At 40.0% G+C, this 20229-nt stretch overlaps 2 protein-coding genes and 2 long non-coding RNA genes across 6 annotated transcripts; 1 reads left to right on the top strand and 3 right to left on the bottom strand.

Annotated features, from left to right (window-relative positions):
- Positions 1-2281: 2281 nt before the first annotated feature.
- On the bottom strand, positions 2282-5846 carry LOC127301580 (uncharacterized). 2 transcript variants are annotated; one of them, XM_051331848.1, is made up of 5 exons: positions 5478-5846; positions 5185-5303; positions 4872-5055; positions 3934-4048; positions 2282-2733 (listed from the first exon to the last, which is right to left on the bottom strand). In XM_051331848.1, the coding sequence occupies exons 2-5, from the start codon at positions 5260-5262 to the stop codon at positions 2583-2585; spliced, it is 528 nt and encodes a 175-aa protein (XP_051187808.1). In that variant the 5' UTR covers positions 5263-5303; positions 5478-5846; the 3' UTR covers positions 2282-2582. The 2 variants fall into 2 exon arrangements, with proteins under 2 accessions (XP_051187808.1, XP_051187809.1); XM_051331849.1 differs by having other exon boundaries at positions 5185-5286.
- Positions 5847-6676: 830 nt separating this feature from the next.
- Positions 6677-17175, top strand: LOC127301581 (uncharacterized). 2 transcript variants are annotated; one of them, XR_007852237.2, is made up of 7 exons: positions 6677-7260; positions 8083-8208; positions 10637-10899; positions 11207-11276; positions 12521-12643; positions 13791-14059; positions 16015-17174. It is a non-coding gene; the product is annotated as an uncharacterized lncRNA (long non-coding RNA). The 2 variants fall into 2 exon arrangements; XR_011745390.1 differs by having other exon boundaries at positions 6678-7260; positions 13791-13889; positions 16015-17175.
- On the bottom strand, positions 9286-10514 carry LOC127304002 (uncharacterized). Its single transcript, XM_051334716.2, has 5 exons — positions 10458-10514; positions 10077-10372; positions 9800-9986; positions 9598-9717; positions 9286-9519 (listed from the first exon to the last, which is right to left on the bottom strand). Exons 1-5 carry the CDS (start codon positions 10512-10514, stop codon positions 9286-9288), a joined length of 894 nt encoding a protein of 297 aa, XP_051190676.2.
- Positions 14250-14888, bottom strand: LOC127301582 (uncharacterized). Its single transcript, XR_007852238.2, has 2 exons — positions 14821-14888; positions 14250-14749 (listed from the first exon to the last, which is right to left on the bottom strand). It is a non-coding gene; the product is annotated as an uncharacterized lncRNA (long non-coding RNA).
- Positions 17176-20229: the final 3054 nt, after the last annotated feature.

Here is a 20229-nt window from a genome sequence, read left to right as displayed (position 1 = left end):
ACTCACTCCAATATTTTGCGCACGAAACAGAGATGCGGAGAAGGCAAACTTGATCCTGCTGTTTCGATTTTTATGCGGGGAATCCGACTTATATAGCCTTCAATTAGTGTGAGCAGTACCAAAAAATTAGTATACAATTATTGGTATCGGCTGTCGGTGCTCTAATTGTTGTATCAGCACAGAATTCCTACGCATATAGGCCGCTTTCGGTGGTTAATTTCCTGTATCGAGCGGTAATCTCCGACAGTTTCAGGTCTCGTTGTCGCTTCTAAATCAGTGCATTGAATTATCAAAATCAGTGTCATGGATGGGGCCTGTCGGCCTGATTTCCCGCTCAGACCTGCCTCAAAGTCAGTGTCGGTTGGAGCTGGGCCGGGCCCTGCCGCCACCTGCCCTGGAGGCGTCGCCACGTCAACCTGCCGCCGCATGCTCCGGCGGCATGGCCCGCGACGGTCGACGGCGGCTCACGGCGCGGAGCAACGGCTAATGTGCCGCCAGCCAGCTCGGCGGCGGGCCCCTGCCGCCACACACCCCGGCGGCATCCTCCACGTGTCGCTTGGGGGCTCTACCGCCAGACACAAGGTGGTCTTTTTTGTCAATTTGTCTCACAGGTGGTCCTTTTTGTCAATGAATTGGGGCAGGTGGTCTCTTTTGACAAAATTTCCCTGTAATTGACCAAACTTTTGAAGAACTAGCATATCCGGGACTAAATACTGACGAGCAAATAAATTAGTCTTATCATTCACACATGTCCTATTATCTCTTTCTAGTCTCCACTGCTCAGTGCTTGCATATGTGAAACTATATCCATTCACAAAACTAAATGTATATCTTGGCCGCGAAACTGTTGATTCGAAAAATTGATTTTGTGGAGCTACGAAATTTAGCCCAGTTTGTTGCTTTGAGCTAACACATAAGTCCTTGCACCACACTGGTCCGGTTACCCCCTTAGGCCTGTGTTATGATTTTGTTTAATGATGCAAGAGGGTAACTGCTTTGTAGTGATTGTGCTATGATTTTGTTTAATGATTTCTCTGTTATTTACTGAATCTGAGATCGTTGCATCACAGAATAGGTAAGCCATAAGACATTCCGTTCCTTATTTGCTGCTCTAGTAGTGATTGCAAGCAACATAGCAAAGTTCGTTCCCTGAGTCATGTGCTTCTCTTAGCTTTGCTGAAAGTAGTGTCTTATCGTTTCGGAAGCGGACTTTTGGCTCTCGGGTGCAACGCACCCCCATAGACCAAAAATTATAGTAATTTTAAAAAGTTAAAAAAAAATTGATCAATTTTGTACTCGTAAAAAAAATGTTTGGAAACGAAATGATTCCCACGGTCTCCAGGGCAAAAAAGACAAAATTATGACGAATATAAAGTGAATAGTACCATGGGGTGTTTCGAGTTTGTTTTTTTACCCAGGATACAATAAAAGTGATTTCCTAGGGAATATTTTGTTTCAAGTACAATACCTGATCATCTTTGATTCCCAAAAGAGTTTGAATTTTTTTGAACTTTTTTAATATTTTATTTTATTTTTCCAAGTATAGGGGTGTGTGGCACCGGGGAGCCAATATTTATTTCCCCTTATTGTTCTGATTATCTTTGTGCTGCCTTGCGGTTTGCCAATTGGGACCCGAAAATATTCGCCATCTGGTCTTCACGTGTGCTAGAGTGAGAGCTGTTTGGTCTGAACTTGGTTTAGAAGAGATAATACAGCTTGAAACAAACCAATAGGGGGCTCTTATAAATTGAGCACGGGTGCATCTTTCTTCAGTGGACATTGAGGCGGTACTCGGATGTGTCGATCAGCTAAAATAGCTCTACCTGACACCCGTGTAATGCTTTCCAAGAATGCTTTTGACTTTGCTTGGTACAGATAGGTTCCAAATTTTCTCCCAACCCGGATTTGGCCTCATGCCCCCTATCGGAGTTTTGAACCAAATTGATGAATCCATTCAATGTGATACGCCAACCTAACTGAGAAAGTAAAAGTTTTCGTATGCTTCTTATTCTGTCTAAGTTTGCCTAATCGATACTCTTTGTCGATTGCTTATCAATACTACTTGCACTGTCTAAATTTGGCTGCATCTTCTCGCGCATCTCCAAGAATCAATATCGACCATGGTTATCTTATGTTCGTTTTTTGCCCCCTGTTTACTGTGTTGGACCCAGAACATGTTGATGTAAATTCACATTTGTTCATCAGAATTTCACAGTGCTGATCCTGTTTGCTTAACATCCAAAAATATGCGATCACTGCACCCTATTGACCCTTGGACCGATTGAGGCAATCCAAAGGGTGCTCTTGCATGATAACATGAACAGATTGCTAATCGTACTGAGAGTTTCTACAGCTGACTGGGACTATAACTGGTCTAGGGTCTAATCGTCTAGAGAACTAAAGCAATAATTACACCACAACAGAGCAACAATTTCAGTCTTGCATAAGCATCAGCTGACAACACCGTGATATTGATCTAACCCTGACCCCAGATTCAATAAAGAGCGTCCGAGCACTGCTCTTATGATGGATCAGATAATCACAAAATGGCAGACACCTCGCTTGATGGAGCACATCTAGAATTACTTAACATGACCAAGGCACTTAAGGCACCATAATACCCCTTGAGCAGCTTGTTCCTGGGCAGCTTCCTTCTGAGGGTTGGGTTCACTGTAGCACTCCACAACAGTGTCCGAGAATGTCTCCACATGGACAGTCACCTTGCATTTGAACCTGCAGAGTTCTTACAACATCAGATATGCACATTTCTAGGTCTAACCATCATCTTAAGCATATAATCAACCATATTATGCATTTATAAAATGGTTATGGATCTACATCGATTTTTCAGCGACAACCATGGGTAATATCCAGAAATAATTTCGCAAACAACAAATGCTAGCCACTAGCCACATTTGTATTACTTCAAGGATACTACTCATGCACTTTAATTAGCTCATGTCAAGCTAGAATATGATAATTATTACACGACAAGGCTGCAGCCTTGTGTATAACTCAAATTGTAGCAAGTGTGGTTATGCTGAGACAGATACCCCGCCTCACCGTAACTTCTCAAAGCACATCATTCATTATACTTTGCGAATAGCAACTTCAGTATTCGTACTCGCCATCTGACCAACTGATTTCATGAAAGGAATTTAGCTTTCACAATTATAGCATACAAAATATACTCGAATGGCTTTTAACAGTTTACTAAATTTTGTTATCAGATTTCTGAACAATCACACTTCTCTGTCATTGTTCTTGCATAGTCAATTTAGAGGAGAAGGTTCAAGCAGCAACTATATTGGTTAAGATTTGTTACTCCATCCGTTCATAAATAAGTGACTCAGCTTTTCTAGATACGGATGTATCTAGACACAGTTTAGTGTGTAGGTACATCCGTATCTAGACAAAGTTGAGTCACTTATTTCCGAACAGAGGTTATACTTCTTAGTGTTTGCATGGTCATAGCTAGCCCGTGCCCATGGAACTACAGTAAAATTTCCCCAACATTATGTACTTCTGTGATACGTCTAACTAGCTTTTCAATGGCAGCACCAAGCCACCAATAATCACATCCCATTATTGCCGTTGCAGGGTGTATCAACATTGAACTTATACCATTAAAACATCTTATGTGCAGGATCATGACTCAATCTTTTGAACATTGCTGCATAACCTATTAGAATTGCAGCTGGATTATCATTTTTACATGCCATTCTGGATGGTTGAATAGCACAAGTGTTCAAAGTGGGTATAAAATGGCAAGTAGTAACTATCAGAAAACTTATGCAGGAAGCTCTAGTGGCTTTCCTTATCATATTATGGATAATATATCACATTTGAAGTAATATAGGGCATAATAGGCCTGTATGTCTTGGCAGTACATAAAACCAAATTACAGTTTTACCAGTTAACAGGAAAACTTACAGTTTTGTATGATAAAATCCCTGGTCTTCAAAGTCATATGTTGGACACTTCCAGCCAATTGCACTGCAGAGTTGATCCAGTCGCGACCTTGCTGGTAGTTCTTTATTTGTACTGCCTATGAATTTTAGCAAAATCAGTAACTTGTGAAGCAAATTTAACTTCGAAAATAAGATTATGGAAAAAAGCAATAATACTTCATGCATATATTGCCTAGTCATGTCAAGTGATGAATCCCTCGTTCGATGCCCTAGATATTCTTTGGAAGTACTAAACATTCAGATCATTAATTTGTGAACTAATTAAGCTATATTTGTCTTTCAACCAGAAATTGACGTATTCGGAATTTGGACATGACATTTTCCCAAGGTAATATACAGTGTCTGTATACATCATCATGACAAAGTAGACCATGCACTAGGTAATTTGTGAAGGGACTGTCAATATTGTACATAACACCATCTAAGAGGACATAAAAACATGCGCACATACTATCTATATGCATCAATGGTTTAAACTAGTATTTGCAATTTAAATAAGAATCTCTCTAACTAGTTACATAATCAGTTAATATCTATTCAGTACCATAATGACATTACTTTGTTTCCATGCCATATCCATTGTTGCTTTCTTCTAATATCCCACTTTCTCCTAAGCATCTAAGAAAATGTTATACAGCAAAGCAAGTTAAAAGGTGGCCTGATCTCTCCTGATTATATTTGCAGCAATTTTATACTCAACTTTTCCATTTAGCACCATAGACAACTAAATTTTGGGTAAGCCAACCACAAATTTGAGTTACAACTATTCCATCCATATTATACAACGACATATCATATTATATGAAGATTCTAGTTTTTTTTCTGAAATCAAACAGATTTTAGCAGTGGCTAAAAGAATTAGGACATGGAAGATTTACGCAAGATCAGAATCTCCGATACCAGAAACAAGCCCCTCACTGCAACCGTTTGCTTCACCATCGCTCTGCACTACACAAGCAGAATCTTTCAGTGAAGGATCACCATGGCCTTTATGCTCACTCTCAACAGCGAGAACTTGAGTTTCCTGCTGCTGTTGGACAACGGACTCCGTAAATTTGGGCTTTTTGGGTGCGCACAACAGTTCCTACAAGTAACATACCAGAACATTCAAACATGGATTTGATCTAAGTGATAAAAAAATCCCAAAATGTCACCATTGTACTCAAATGGAAGATGGAACAGAAAGAATGCAAGACATGTTTTCATGTATTACCTTTTCTTCCAACTCCAACTCCTCTTTTAGTGTATTGATTGGCATGATACTAGCCTGCTGGTGCACGGGCGGGACCATAGGCACTGAACGGAGAGGAGACACCTAACAAAAGCTACAATCTGTAAAAAAAAAAAAAAAAAAAAAAAGCTACAAAGCAGCTAGTAATGTGGTACATTGGCAAAGTGAACTTATAAAGTTATGAGTACAGCTAGAGTAATCTACTGAGAATCTTGCTTTAAGAAGAAAATTGAAGAGAAATGTTTTTTTTTTTGTAAATTGGAGAGAGCCCTTACCCGAGCGCACAATGCTTTTGGAGGCAGCAGCGAGTGGCCGATGCCGGCGACGGAAGGGGCACGGTCAGCGTGCGGTTTGGGAACCGCGTTTGGGGTCGGGACCGGTCTCGGCGACGCCGGCCGCAAACCACCGGATCGAAGCTAGAGCAAGTTGGAGAGGGAGAATATTGAGCACCCTTGGGAGCCTCAACCTAGATCTCGGTGGGGAGAGGAGCTGGGGTAGCCGGCCGGCGGCGTGCCTCCAGATCGACCGGGAAGACAGCCTCCGCCATGCGCCCCTAGGGGGAAAGGAGGGCGAAGTAGGCGGCACCAGTTGAGGAGAGGAGAGGCCGGAGTTTGGGGTAACTACCGGAATCTGGACAGAACACCATCTATCTATCTATCTACTACTAGTAAGAGTGCACGTGTAACACACGTCTCTTAAAATACGTCACGTGTGCTCTTTAATCCTATTTATCTTTTCTACTAAGTGTATTTTTTCCAAATCTTTATTTAGTGAGCTATTTAAATAGGTCTGGTTGACCAACAGTGTAAGCCATACGCATGAAACATATGATCCACATACGACATCTTTTGATGTTCAAGGGATCCATAGTGCTTACACCATCTTCGAAGTCTGCTCTTCTCACACCATCATCGTTCATTTCTTAGTAACTATATAGAAAACAATTTTTGTCCTAAACTATTTTATACAAATTGGACATAATTAGTTTTTAAATAATAGTAACACAAAGGATAAGTATCATGATAGCGTGAAATACATATTCAGGAATGTCGGACAAAATATATTTCGTCCAATACTAAATAAATTTTAACGTCTACAAACCACATAATGATAGCACGTAGGATTTTAATGATGCATTTTCATTAATATAATCAATTTAAAATACCAAATAATATTAGAAGATTTAAAAATCACGCAAAAATACGAAATGATATTAGAAGATTTAAAATTTAAGAAGCAAACATGATGTTTAATTTTTTAAATATATTTAATCCTAAAGTTAGTTTGACCAAAGGTAATACCTAACATTAGTTTATTCCAAACTGAAACCAAAGAGATTTTTGCTTTTGATCTATTTTAAAAAGGTTGAAAATGGTAAGACCCACTGGGAAGTCTATATATTTTTTAAATAACTAACCTTAGGTGGAAAAAAATAAAGGAGAGATAGTCCGTACATGGTAGATGTAGGTGTAGCTGTTAGACGAACATATCACTTAGTCCAGCGGAAAGAAAAGAAAAAAAATAAAAAAGGCTAAATCGCAGACACTTCGTCTTCACTTTCTCAAGCTCCCCCATGTCTGCTCTGCTCCCTCCCGCCGCCGGCGCAGAGGCCGCCGCCGGCCTTGCACCTCCGCTGCTGGCGCGAGGGCCTCACATCCCCTGCCTCACCCACTCTCTCTCCCCTGCCCGGCCGCTGCCGCTAGCTCGCCACGACCAGCCCCTCCCCTGCCTCCCCGCTGTTGCCGCCCTTTCCTCGCGCCGGCGGCACACAAGATTCTAGTCACCGAAGAGTCCGAGTCGGCACTGGAGATCCTGTGAAGAGAAGAAGGCACCAAGCTCGGCATGCTCGCGGTAGGCCAGACGGCGCTGAGCTAGAAGCTGAGTGAGGTCTCCATCTTATTCGCGGTGCGGCCAACGCTCGCGTGTTGGAAGGCTCCAAGGCGCCGGACTCCTCCTCCCGCGGGACAAGAGCCGGTGAATCTTAGCAATCGCAGATGGATTCCGGCGAGGATGCCTTGCTCTGGTCCTATCGCTTCCGCGCCTCTCCAGTGCTTAAAGGTAATCTTCTATCTATTCCCTCGATTGTACTTTGATACCTGAATTTGATTGGGACCCAGCTTGATTATATGGCTGGAGAGCTTCCGCAATGCATGTACTGCACTAATGAAGTTGTGGAACTCTATATATACGTGTTTGATCCCATGGGCATCAGCTCGCTTGCATATATTGTGTGATGCATCTCTGTTGGTGATGGGATTATTTAGTGTTTGTCCAACTTCCTGATTAGAAATACTTGGTAAATTGTGTGGTATGATAAATTTCATCGCTTGGATATGATAGATTAATGATGTACAACTCATGAAAATGAAAACCTTCCAGAAAGTGTGTTTCTTACGGCCTGAGAACTGAAAAGTCCATCCATGTACTTGTTCCTGTACCAAAATTCGTGGTATGCCTTTTTTCTTCTTAATAGATTTTGAATTTCGGCTGCATGATGCAAATCCATGGTAATTGCCATGCTCAATTTATCATATCGTGCATATTTTGCTATTTCATCAAAACTTAATAAAACTGAAAGTACAATATGTACTTTTGAGCTTGATTTAGCATGCATAGACAATAATTATAAATGTGTATATGCTAGGATGATTGATCTACTGGCGTGGCTAGATTACTGGAATGAATTTGTCATGGACTTATTTGAAGCTCACAATCAAATAGATCTACTTAGCTATATGCAACTATCTAATATATGCATTTTGGCGAAAGGCATTTTTTACTGCTCTACATTATTTATTTGGCCGTTTCTTGCTTTGTGAAATCCTTATTCTCTTACTCAAGTCTTATATCATTTTGGTAACATCTATGCATAATTTGTAGGCTCAAATGATTCCTGGAGCTGTAGATGGTACTGGTACAGCTATTCACCATAGGATGCAGCTTTATTCAGGTCCATTGTCAACATTTTAAATGTTGATGATTTGTCGGATGGCAAAATTTGAGGAGGTAATTATAATCTATAATAAAATAATTTTATTTTGAATTGTATTATTTAGCGAGTTTTCTTAAAGAGCTACTTTAAATGCATATCCTACCCAACCATGTGAGAAGTGAGTGTAACAAACGATCCACGGACATGTCTCCACATAAAATTCTAAATCATATAAATATATGTATTATAATTAGTTACGAAAATACTTAAAAATAACAACTAAGCAACATTGTATCTTCTATTTATTCACGGATGATGGTTCTAGCTTGAAGGTCCACTTTTTTATGCGATCAATAAGGCTTAGTGCAATGGTTGGGATATTGCTTAAAGCTTCATTTGCTTCATACTTCAGGATGTGAACCAAAAATCGCTTCCTTAGTTATTTTACTTCAGGATGTGAACCAGTAAGCGTGCACGTGCACGTGCAATGCACGTCTTGTCCTATCGTATGTCATAAAAACATATATTGTGATCTTCTATCATGTATTTTACCGAGCCATTTATGCCTAAGAGGTGTGAGAGCGCCTAAAACACACAATCCACACTTACATAAACTTTACAATCACATAAATGTATTTAGAATTAGTTGTAAAAATACTTAAAAATTCAAACTAAGCAACAATATGTATTATGTTTCTTCTTGAAGGTGCATCTATGTATTCTTGATACATGGCGAAATATGAGTGACAGCTAAAATAACTAAGCAACATTGTATCTCCTATTTATTCGCGGATGACGGTACTTTCTTGAAGGTCCACTTTTTTATGCGATCAATAAGGCTTCGTGCAATGGCTGGGATATTGCTTAAAGCTTCATTTGCTTCATACTTCAGGATGTGAACCAAAAATCGCTTCCTTAGTTGAAAACCGTCCTATATATGCATTATACAACATTGTTATAAAAAAATGTGCAAAGTGTATGCAAATGAACATGTGTAAATACACACCGTGGGTACTGGAAAATATAGTAATCCATCATACCATGAATGCATGAACTCAAAAACCAAATAACCCGACAGAGCACTGCATGCATATTATGTTACATTGCGGGTCGAATAAATACGTTAAGATTGTAACACATTGTTAAGATTCTTACTCGTCTGGATTTGTTGGAACTTTGGGAGCCTTGCAACCCCATTTAGTTATGTCATCCTTTGATGCAGGGTTTGCAACTTCGAGGGCAAGATTAAAATTATCGGCCACATTTTTAAGTATAGTCTTCGCCAAATATGGTATTGGAAGCGGGTCCAAAAAAGAGATAACTTTTTTGTGCCGATCCAAGACGAACAACTGGAATAACCCAACAATATCCCAAGGCAATAAAATCTGCACCGATACATTTAAAAATATAGTAATCATTATAACAGATAATTGACTCTTAAGAATGAAGGATTGAATTCTTACCATATTGCATTCAGATATATGATACTCATTACTGTCAGGCCAGCTAAGAAACAACTGAGCCAACCGAGCAACGTCAGGATAGTCACTACGACTTGGATCTCGTGCATATTGAGACATCAACTAAAATAATAATAAAAACATTAGTATATGCCACAAATGAGTCACATATAAATAGATTTAATATGTAGTTAAAGTAACTTACACAGAAGTTCAAATCCATGTAGTGGACTGGGACATCCCTAGCAAGCTGGATGTCGTGCCACGCCAGTATCCATACAGCCATATTAAAGCAACTAACGTCCATATTTTCATTCATTTTTAGTATGCTACTTATTTGTCTTAAATTAAGACTAATAGGATAAGGACTCGAACTTTTAACCCATTCGGTCCTGTAAAATTAGAATTATGTCAATTACAATTACAAGTATGCTATCGCAATTTATTAGAACAATACAATAAAATGAAAAAATGTTGCTTACTCTAGTGAAGGGATATCATCAACTGTGCTGATGTATAGGCAAAGTTCATCTATTAATTCCTGGTCTGTTGGATTGGCAGATGGTAACAAAAGCAATGATTGCGAGATGAACCCAATTTCTGACGCTAGTTTCGATGTTTTGATGTTTTTAGGAGGTCCATCCACAATGACACAATCAGTAGGATCAAATGTTTGTTCTTCATCATCTTTCAAGTCTCGATTCCTTATATTATCATCATTCAAATGTGAATCCACCAAAATTATGGCTAATTTGTTTCTAAAATTTGTCATATTAACCTATAAATCAAGGAGTAACTAAAGTTAGTTTTGAAGTAATAATGATACAACCTGGAATAAGTATCGCGATATGGAGCAAATATACCTGTTCAGGAATGTCGGATAAAATATCCCCCGTGAAATATTCCATGAAATTTAACATCCATAGACCACAGGATGACCTGCATGATTATAATTTCTTATGTTGATTAAGATTAGCATATAGGTAAGTTAAACTATAGACTTGACATATGTACAGTAATCTTATTTGTACATCTCAAACAGGTTGGAAAGAGTACAAATGGAAGTTTGAAACAAACAAGATGTGCGGCTGCCATTTGTAGTTAAGGAACTACTTGGTCGTCTAAAATCCCTCGCATGAGCGCCGTGCTAGGCATTACAAAAAGGAGGTGCAAATGTCCAGTGCCATCGCATCAGCGCCTTACTTGGCACTGCAACAAGGAGGTGAGGATGTCCAGTGGCCGGCGACATGTGGGAAGGCCCATGGAAGCATCAGCCAGTATTGTCTGGTACCCAATGATACACAGGTGATATCATCTCTATTTTTTCCAATTGTGAATTCTAGCTCCATGGATGAGAGTATGCAGTCCAAGGGATGGGATGGTAGCAACGTCGGCAGACAAAACAACCAACATCTCTTTTTATGGATACATAAGTAGCACACATGGTGGAATATGCAATGTGGTGTTGAAAAAAAACCCGTTAACACTATGGCTTAGAACTCTTTTAGGATAGTATCACAAAGAACATGCAATGTGCTTTGGGGAGAATGGACATAGCAATTAAACTGCTTTTGTTCACACACTCCTCGTTTTTGATGGTTTGTTATTGTAGGTAAACATGATGGATGAGTAGTATGCTACTGATGAAGATGATTAAGTACGATGTCATCTACTGTCAGTTGGTAAGTGCATATGCACACTTTATTCTTTCTTACATGCGGACACATGATTCTTTGTAATGAGAATTAATGGGGCATATAAAAAAACAAACTTTTGATTGCGTTGAGTTCAGAGGTATACCCATCTGTTTGCAGACTTCTCGTAATACACTCTTCCCTTGGCCATGTTGTCACATTTAGGTCCGGCCATTTATCAGCTTTTAATTCCATGCTAACCGATGCATATTTCAATAAATTTTGCAGTCCTTCCAGCTATTGCACGAATAAAAGACAATATTAACATCACAACCAAAAAATACCGAAGGATAACAGAAAAGCATCTTATCAAAAGATAGGGTAGTGGGACTAATTGCTAACCATAGCAGCGAGGTCTTTGCGGCCCATTCCTCTGCCGAGCGAGTCGAGCACTTGGATTCTTCGTTTTCTGGTATTTATAACTGCTACGTACCAATGCATGTTGTTACTGTTCACTGGAATGTGTATCTGAAACTTTTTAGTTAGTTTAGTTCCGATATAGACAAACATTCGTCCTCCATAGAATTTAGTTGAGGACTAACCATATCATATTTCAAATAAGTGCTGACTCGGTCTAATAACCATGTTGGTGCTTCATCAAGCCCCAGACAGCTAAAACTCTTTATCGTCTTAGAGACGCATGCATTCTCTAAGAACACACTTCCACCTGACCTCACTTGTAGATGCTCTGTACCACGTATGCAATTTATGTACGCGTTTATTATCTACAATTTCAAAAGCATACAATGGTTATAGGAGATATTAGAACTCATAATAAAATAGCAAACCCTTGTGACAAAACTATATATGCTTACTTCATCGCCAATGAATTCTCCGGGAGTTAAAAGTGACAGTAATTCGGCCCTTTTAAGATATCCATCGTCGATGCTCACTAAATATCTCTTGTCGCTTGGTTCGTTTCTGATTTTGTCAATCACAGACCAATCATCGCCGGTGCAGGCATAATCTGTCACAATGGAAGTAATAACATCTATTAGTAATGAAGATAATAAATATAGCAAAAGCAGGGCAAAGAAGGTTTTGTTATGTGCCTTCTGGAGAAACCACATAGTCTTGTGTCTTCTTAGGCTTGTTATGCTGTCGCATATGTTTCTCTATCTGCATGGGCAATGCAAACTCGGTCTCTATAGTTCATGGCCCTTCTGTGCCGGATGTTTTTGCTAAGTGCTTGTCCTGAGCTGACAGCAGTTGTTGACTTGCTTTGTTGACAGATAATTCCTGGGAACATCATAAACAAAACTGAAACCAGGAAAAGGGTGTCGGATAATTACTGTGGAGATTTGGAATTATTGGGGAGTTTTTAGGACCAAGAAACTCACATTTGTCAATTCGGAGTAAGTAGCCTCTTTGCCGGTTTTATTTTCTAGCTCGTTGGTCTCAGATTTGGTCAGCCCCTCTTCAATTTGCATATCTGTTTGGCCCTCTCTAAATATTTCTTCTTCTTCTAGTTCAAGATTCTCAGGTTTCGAAGTTGGTAATGCTTGCTCCTTTGCTCCATCATTGATGGTTTCATGTACATGCACACAAAACTCTTACATTAGTGGAGAACCAGGACTACTAAACAACCGAAGAGTGAAAAATCTTCCAGACATATAATGCTTTTTCTTGTATTGCCTTTGTCGACTCGGGGTTTGTATCATTGTATTTGGTTATCACTTCTTCAGTCTTCATATTATCCGTGTCCTCACCCATTGATCCCATGTCGATGTTTTCCTGAAAACCAAGCATATAGCACTTTTAATTACGAAACCTTGCAAAGTATTTAATTACCAAGCCTTGCAAACTATGAAGTTACAGAGATATATATCATTACCGCATTGATAGCATGGACAATAGCACTGAATCTGGGTGTTGATTGATCCGCAGAGGACATCGGGGATGTCGCCCCAGACATTGAGAATGATGCAACACGGCCAGATTCGTAGGGCGAGTGGACAGTCTTGAGGTGGAGGAGGCCAGCGAGGTGGAGGAGACTGTGGATGCGGCGATTGTGGTAGGGAAGAGTATCGTGGTGACGGCTTCTGGCGGTTGCTGTAGAGTTGTAGTTGCCCACGTTGGTGGGAGTCTGGAGTCCCTTATCGATCGAGGTGGAGGTAGAGGAGAGTGGGGAAGCGGCAATAGCTACAGCCAGATCGTGAGGCAACTGGGTTTTTTTTCCTCCTAGGGAATCGTACTTGTATAACAAACTGTTCATATCTCTAGCGTACACTATTTTTATTGCTCTATCCGGCTGATTTATCTCTGGCCCCTCGTTTTTATTTTTGCCTTTTTTTATACCCCACGTAGTTGTAGACATTGCCTTTCTTATTTGCCTTTTCTTATACCCCATGTCCAGAAATGCCGTTATAATATATTAAATGATTAAATTGGGTATTCTACTTTTTTAGTTTATTGATCTCTCGGTTCCACATATATATTTATTTTTTTCCAAGGTTTTTGATGGTAAATATCAATTAATTTATGTCTTTGATTTCTTATTAGGTTAGAGATTTGTTTTGGCATCACGAATTGCACCCGTTGGAGAAGGAAATGAATATGAAGTTTCATGTAACGGCTGGTTTGTCTACCTTGGATTGTCAGGTATAAAGTTTCATGTTTTTTAAGTTACCATATCTACTTTTTGAAAGCATTATCATGTCTACTATTGCATCATATTAAGGGAAAGTGGTGTTTCGATGTTACATGATTTTAAATTTGAGGAGTTTTGATATCATGGACTAAACGGACCTGTCAGAATTCGGCCTGCATTGGTATGCACACTTGTCTACCTACTTTGTTTGTTTCTTGATAGTTCATACCCTTTTATTACGGACAGTCCAATTATTACATTACAAAACAAAATCACTACGTGTTGGTACAAAACAGTTGGCTCCAAACCAACCTGATAGCACAGTACCAACTTCTGAATAAAGGAAACAAATAGTCTTTAAAACAACATCCTTTTCGTGTTGGAATAATCAAGCATTCTAAAGGCTTATTGCCCTTCTCCACATACATACACGCGCATTCATGTACAAGAGAAGCACTACAGGTACAAAGTTTTTGCATCCATTTATTTAGTGGAGATGTTGTGGATGGTTTGCAAGATGTAAAAATAGTAGATACGGAATGGAGCATCTTGTGAATATAACAACATGTTATATTTATTATTACAACAAAGGATAGAAATAACTCGCTTAAAACACCATCCCTTTCTAAAGAATTATTGATTCTGGACATACATGCCTAATCAACTTCATTGTACTTGTCAACTTTATCTGGCGATGTGCCGGGTGTACTACGCTTCAGATAGTTGTACATGTATTTGATCGAAGAAGCTTCAGCAGGTAGATGAACTGTGTTGTACTCGTTGGCTGGATTTTGAGCATCCCTCCTAAGAAGTACAACATTTTTTACCGCTTCACCGTAAGCTGAATCATTATGAATTCGTTTGCGCACACCTATAACATGACTAATTAGGACATATAGTTATCGAGACTGGTGAAATAGTAATAGAAAAAACTATAGTCACCTTCAAGCATGTCAAACTGATGACATGCTAAGCACCGATGAAATGTGATTGTTGTTGCTGATGTACTTAAAAGGCTTCCTATTTATGAAAACATCGAGTAAGTACAAGTGAGGAATGGATTTGGTATATAGCACTTATTATAGTTCAGACTTACTCGACGCTTGGTCAACCTCCATAAAGGTTGTCATTAGGAATGAATAATGCATTTCCCCAAAAAATAGTTGTTCTCTATGGCTGTCAGCTAGTTCATCTAAAAACCGGAGGAACACAGTACGATCATTGTAGTCCACCACTGCTAATTCCCTCATGCCTAGAGGGAAATATGTGTCGTGGTCAATTGGGCCAACATACATGATAACTCCCGCGATATCTACATGATAAGATTTGTTAGTACATAAAACATGAAGCTAGCACCTAGTCGATATAATGTAGTCATGTATGCAGATTTTGTGTACACAAGAATACCGGTGATTGATCCATTTGGTAAACTGAAGACGTCATACTCATCCATATCTGCTCATTTAGAAAAGTGTATAATTATTAATAAAAACAATTGTACCTATTCAATTTAGGAGGAAATAAGGAACCAAATAGACTTCAAAAGCTGGCCGCATATACTATTATTTTTCATGATTCTGGTGTGGTAAAAAAGAAAAAACGTAGCACAATGTAATGGTAGCATGAGGACAATTGCTATACAGATCTCGGAATTTTTGTAATGGCCAGAAAAGAAAATATTCAGAATTAAATTCCTTGTTACTTATAAAAAGATACTTGCTACCTCGATTTGATCTATCAACAAAATCACAAAGTACCATTGCAAATATATGTCATACCTAGAGCTTCTAATCAGATCCTCTTCTTGTTTCCTCTCAGCAGCCTCGGCTTTTCTCCTTCTGGTTGTCTTGTCAGAAAGAATGTTCTCACGGCTCCCTTAAATAGACCCATAGAAGCATGCATGAGCAACAGCTAACCCATGCATTCACTAACCCAGTCCACTCACACATTACTCGGCTACCAAAAGCATACATGCAGCTTGAAACTAACTCTGACTTGGCCAAGTCACACGGTTAGAATTAAATGTTGAGTCTGTCTGACCGCTTCTAACGTGTGGCTAAATGTGACATTTATTTTTAGGTATGTTAATTAACTTTGCCATTTATTTGAGATTTTGTAACCTGCCACACCATGCAGGGAAGGCTTTCTCCAGAGAAGAGGGGACGGCTGGTCTTAGTTTTGAATATTGCTTGCACGATTGCTTACAGGTTGGAGCTCACATTCTTTGGTTACTACGTTTCTGAAATCGAATATTCTGACATTTCGTTTGGACGGCAAGCCTGTGTCATACATGTTTAGATTTTCCTTATCATTGGATTATGCTAACCTAAGCATAATTTTCAGTAAATATAAGTATTAACACATCAATGTTTAAAAGTTTAAAACCCATTTAGAAAAATCCTAATACAATATAACATGGAGACTGTACGATACCTGGTATAAATCAGCATGAATGCGCTTCTGATTCTTAGGATTGGAGAAAAAATCAAGTCTCATAGTCTCACACTTTATGTACATGTCGACAGCCCATTGCTGGAGCTCGCGTGCACCGAACAATATAATGTTGAAAAGTCCTTTCCTAACTTGTAGCTTGAAGCAATAGTACTCCCTAGAGCTAACAAATTTTCTTTTACCTCCGTTTTCACCATCATCCTGGTCCTCTTCATCCTGGTCCTCTTCATCATCTGGAACATGGATGAGAAAATGATTAATCGTCGATCGTTATTAACAATCATTAAAATGTGAAACTTGTTTTGTCAGCACGGGGATAATTACCTGCTACCTCATCCGTGTTTTCTTCCAGATGTACACTGGAACTTTGGTCTAGACCTTGCAAGGGTTCACGCTCTGTCATCCTCTTTGTCCCCTTGCTGAGTGACTTTACGTGGTATCTCATATGGTATCAGACGGTTCCACCCCGTCTCCCCTCTCGGGAAGAATAATGGATACGCCAAAGGATCATAGCAACCATAGTAAGCTCTAATAAATATAGGACGGTCCCCTTTGCCATGCACGACAACCTGCCTATCAAAAGTGTTTTGCGGGTCACTACCTTCAACCCACATGGCGGCCACCTGTGAAGCTGTGGGGACATTGTACCTTCTCTGGTCCAGTCTTATGTCCGTGTTAAGGGATATTCTATATTCTTCCAGGTTCGGAACAGATCCACAGCTTTTAAAGGTCTTCACATAGGGGTTGTCCTTTAGTATTGAAGGAGATATGCCCTAGAGGCAATAATAAAGTGGTTATTATTTATATCTTTATGTTTATGATAAATGTTTATATATCATGCTAGAATTGTATTAACCGAAACATTAGTACATGTGTGATATGTAGACAAACAAGAAGTCCCTAGTATGCCTCTTAAACTAGCTTGTTGATTAATGGATGATTAGTTTCATAATCATGAACATTGGATGTTATTAATAACAAGGTTATGTCATTGTGTGAATGATATAATGGACACACCCAATTAAGCGTAGCATAAGATCTCGTCATTAAGTTATTTGCTATAAGCTTTCGATACATAGTTACCTAGTCCTTATGACCATGAGATCATGTAAATCACTTATACCGGAAAGGTACTTTGATTACACCAAACACCACTGCGTAAATGGGTGGCTATAAAGGTGGGATTAAGTATCCGGAAAGTATGAGTTGAGGCATATGGATCAACAGTGGGATTTGTCCATCCCGATGACGGATAGATATACTCTGGGCCCTCTCGGTGGAATGTCGTCTAATGTCTTGCAAGCATATGAAAGAGTTCATAAGAGACCACATACCACGATGGTAAAGAGTACTTGTCAGGAGACGAGGTTGAACAAGGTATAGAGTGATACCGAAGATCAAACCTCGGACAAGTAAAATATCGTGAGACAAAGGGAATTGGTAATGTATGTGAATGGTTCATTCGATCACTAAAGTCATCGTTGAATATGTGGGAGCCATTATGGATCTCCAGATCCCGCTATTGGTTATTGGTCGGAGTAAGTACTCAACCATGTCCGCATAGTTCTCGAACCGTAGGGTGACACACTTAAAGTTGGATGTTGAAATGGTAGTTCTTGAATATGGAATGGAGTTGGAATATTTGTTCGGAGTCCCGGATGAGATCCCGGACATCACGAGGAGTTCGAATGGTCCTAGAATAAGATTCATATATAGGATGTCATTTTATGTGAAATAAAATGTCGCGGAAGGTTCTATGGAAGGTTCTAGAAGGTTCTAGAAAAGTCCTAAGAAACCACCAAGGAAGGTGGAGTCCACAAGGGACTCCACCTCCATGGCCGCCGACCCTAGTGGGGGTGGAGTCCCAAGTGGACTCCACCATAGGGGCCTACCACCCCCACATGGGAGGTGGGAATCCCACCTTTGGGTGGGAGTCCTAGTTGGGCTAGGTTTGCCCCCTCCTATGGAAGGTTTTGGTTTCGGGTCTTATTCGAAGACTTGGACACCAATACTTGGGATCCACCTATATAATGAGGGGCCAAGGGAGGGGGCCGGCCACCCCAAGACCACAAGTTGGCCGCCCCCCATAGAGTGGCCGGCCACCCCTCCCAAACCCTAGCCAAGCTCCTCTCCTCCATATTGCCCGCATAGCTTAGCGAAGCTCCGCCGGACTTCTACACCGCCACCGACACCACGCCGTCGTGTCGCCGGATTCAAGAGGAGCTACTACTTCACGCCCGCCGGAACGGGGAGGTGGACGTCATCTTCATCAACAACCGAACGTGTGACCGAGCACGGAGGTGCCGCCTGCTCGTGGCGCCTAACCGATCGTGATCAAGATCTTCTACGCGCTTTTGCAAGCGGCAAGTGATCGTCTACCGCAGCAACAAGAGCCTCATCTTGTAGGCTTTGGAATCTCTTCAAGGGTGAGACTCGATACCCCCTCGTTGCTACCGTCTTCTAGATTGCATCTTGGCTTGGATTGCGTGTTCGCCGTAGGAAAATTTTTGTTTTCTATGCAACGTTATCCTACAGTGGTATCAGAGCCGTAGCTATGCATAGATGGTTGCACGAGTAGAACACAATGGTTTGTGGGCGTTGATGCTCTTGTTATCTTTAGTTTGAGTACTTTGCATCTTTGTGGCATAGTGGGATGAAGCGGCTCGGACTAACTTTACATGACCGCGTTCATGAGACTTGTTCCTCGTTTGACATGCAACTTGTATTGCATAAGAGGCTTTGCGGGTGTCTGTCTCTCCTACTATAGTGAAGATTCAATTTACTCTTCTATTGAAAACATTAGTATCAACGTTGTGGTTCATGTTCGTAGGTAGATTAGATCTCTCTCGAAAACCCTAAACCACGTAAAATATGCAAACCAAATTAGAGACGTCTAACTTGTTTTTGCGGTGGTTTGGTGATGTGATATGGCCATGATATGATGATGAATATGTATGAGATGATCATTATTGTATTGTGGCAACCGGCAGAGCCTTATGGTTGTCTTTAATTTTCATGTTGAGTAGTATTTCAAAGTAGTTGTTATAGTTGCTACATGAGGTGAACAACCATGAAGACGGCGCCATGAACCTTGACGCTACACCGACGATGATGGAGATCATGCCCGAAGATGATGGAGATCATATCCGTGCTTTGGAGATGAAGATCAAAGGCGCAAAGACAAAAGGGCCATATCATATCACATATGAACCGCATGTGATGTTAATCCTTTTATGCATCTTATTTTGCTTAGATCGCGACGGTAGCATTATAAGATGATCCCTCACATTAATATCAAGATAATAAAGTGTTCTTCCCTCGTATGCACCGTTGCATTGTTCGACGTTTTGAAGCATCTCGTGATGATCGGGTGTGATAAACTTGACATACAACGGGTGTAAGCCATGTTGCACACGCGGAATACTTGGGTTTGCTTGACGAGCCTAGCATGTACAGACATGGCCTCGGGACAACGGAAACCGAAAGGTTGAACACGAGTCATATGGATGATATGATCAACATGTTGATGTTCACCATTGAAGCTACATCATCTCACGTGATGATCGGTTTTGGTGTAGTGGATTTGGATCGTGTACCACTTAACAACTATGAGGGATGTTGTATTAAGTGGGAGTTCATTAGTAATTAGATTAAAACAAGAACTAATTATCATAAACATAGTCCGAGTAGTATTTTGAATTAATTTTGTAGTATTGGCATCCGTTTACTACTATGCGCTAGTCTTGTTATTGAGATAGAAATACCGTTAAAATCGACAAGAAACTTTACGGATTGGTACCGTATTGTTAAAGAATCAAGAATTGATTAAGTCCTATTGCAAACTTTTAGTAAACCTCACATTGTTGATTCAAAGAGCTATGGTTTCAATTAGTACCTAAA

The sequence above is a fragment of the Lolium perenne genome, chromosome 5, assembly GCF_019359855.2.
Source record: "Lolium perenne isolate Kyuss_39 chromosome 5, Kyuss_2.0, whole genome shotgun sequence".
In the NCBI taxonomy this organism is placed as follows: Eukaryota; Viridiplantae; Streptophyta; class Magnoliopsida; order Poales; family Poaceae; genus Lolium; species Lolium perenne.
Note: the sequence above shows the minus strand (reverse complement) of the source record. Positions and strands in the feature narration are given on the sequence as shown.

Bases quoted from the DNA above. Each gene is read 5' to 3' on its own strand.
- LOC127304002 (XM_051334716.2), bottom strand. From the start codon at position 10,514: ATGTTAAATTTCATGGAATATTTCACGGGGGATATTTTATCCGACATT. The intron at 9,987-10,076 runs GTAAGCAACATT...CTAATTTTACAG, and splicing joins GATGATATCCCTTCACTAGA to GACCGAATGGGTTAAAAGTT. The intron at 9,520-9,597 runs GTAAGAATTCAA...GTATCGGTGCAG, and splicing joins ATATATCTGAATGCAATATG to ATTTTATTGCCTTGGGATAT.
- LOC127301580 (XM_051331848.1), bottom strand. From the start codon at position 5,262: ATGGTCCCGCCCGTGCACCAGCAGGCTAGTATCATGCCAATCAATACA. The intron at 5,056-5,184 runs GTAATACATGAA...TGTTACTTGTAG, and splicing joins AGTTGGAGTTGGAAGAAAAG to GAACTGTTGTGCGCACCCAA. The intron at 2,734-3,933 runs GTAAGTTTTCCT...AGAACTCTGCAG, and splicing joins GGATTTTATCATACAAAACT to GTTCAAATGCAAGGTGACTG.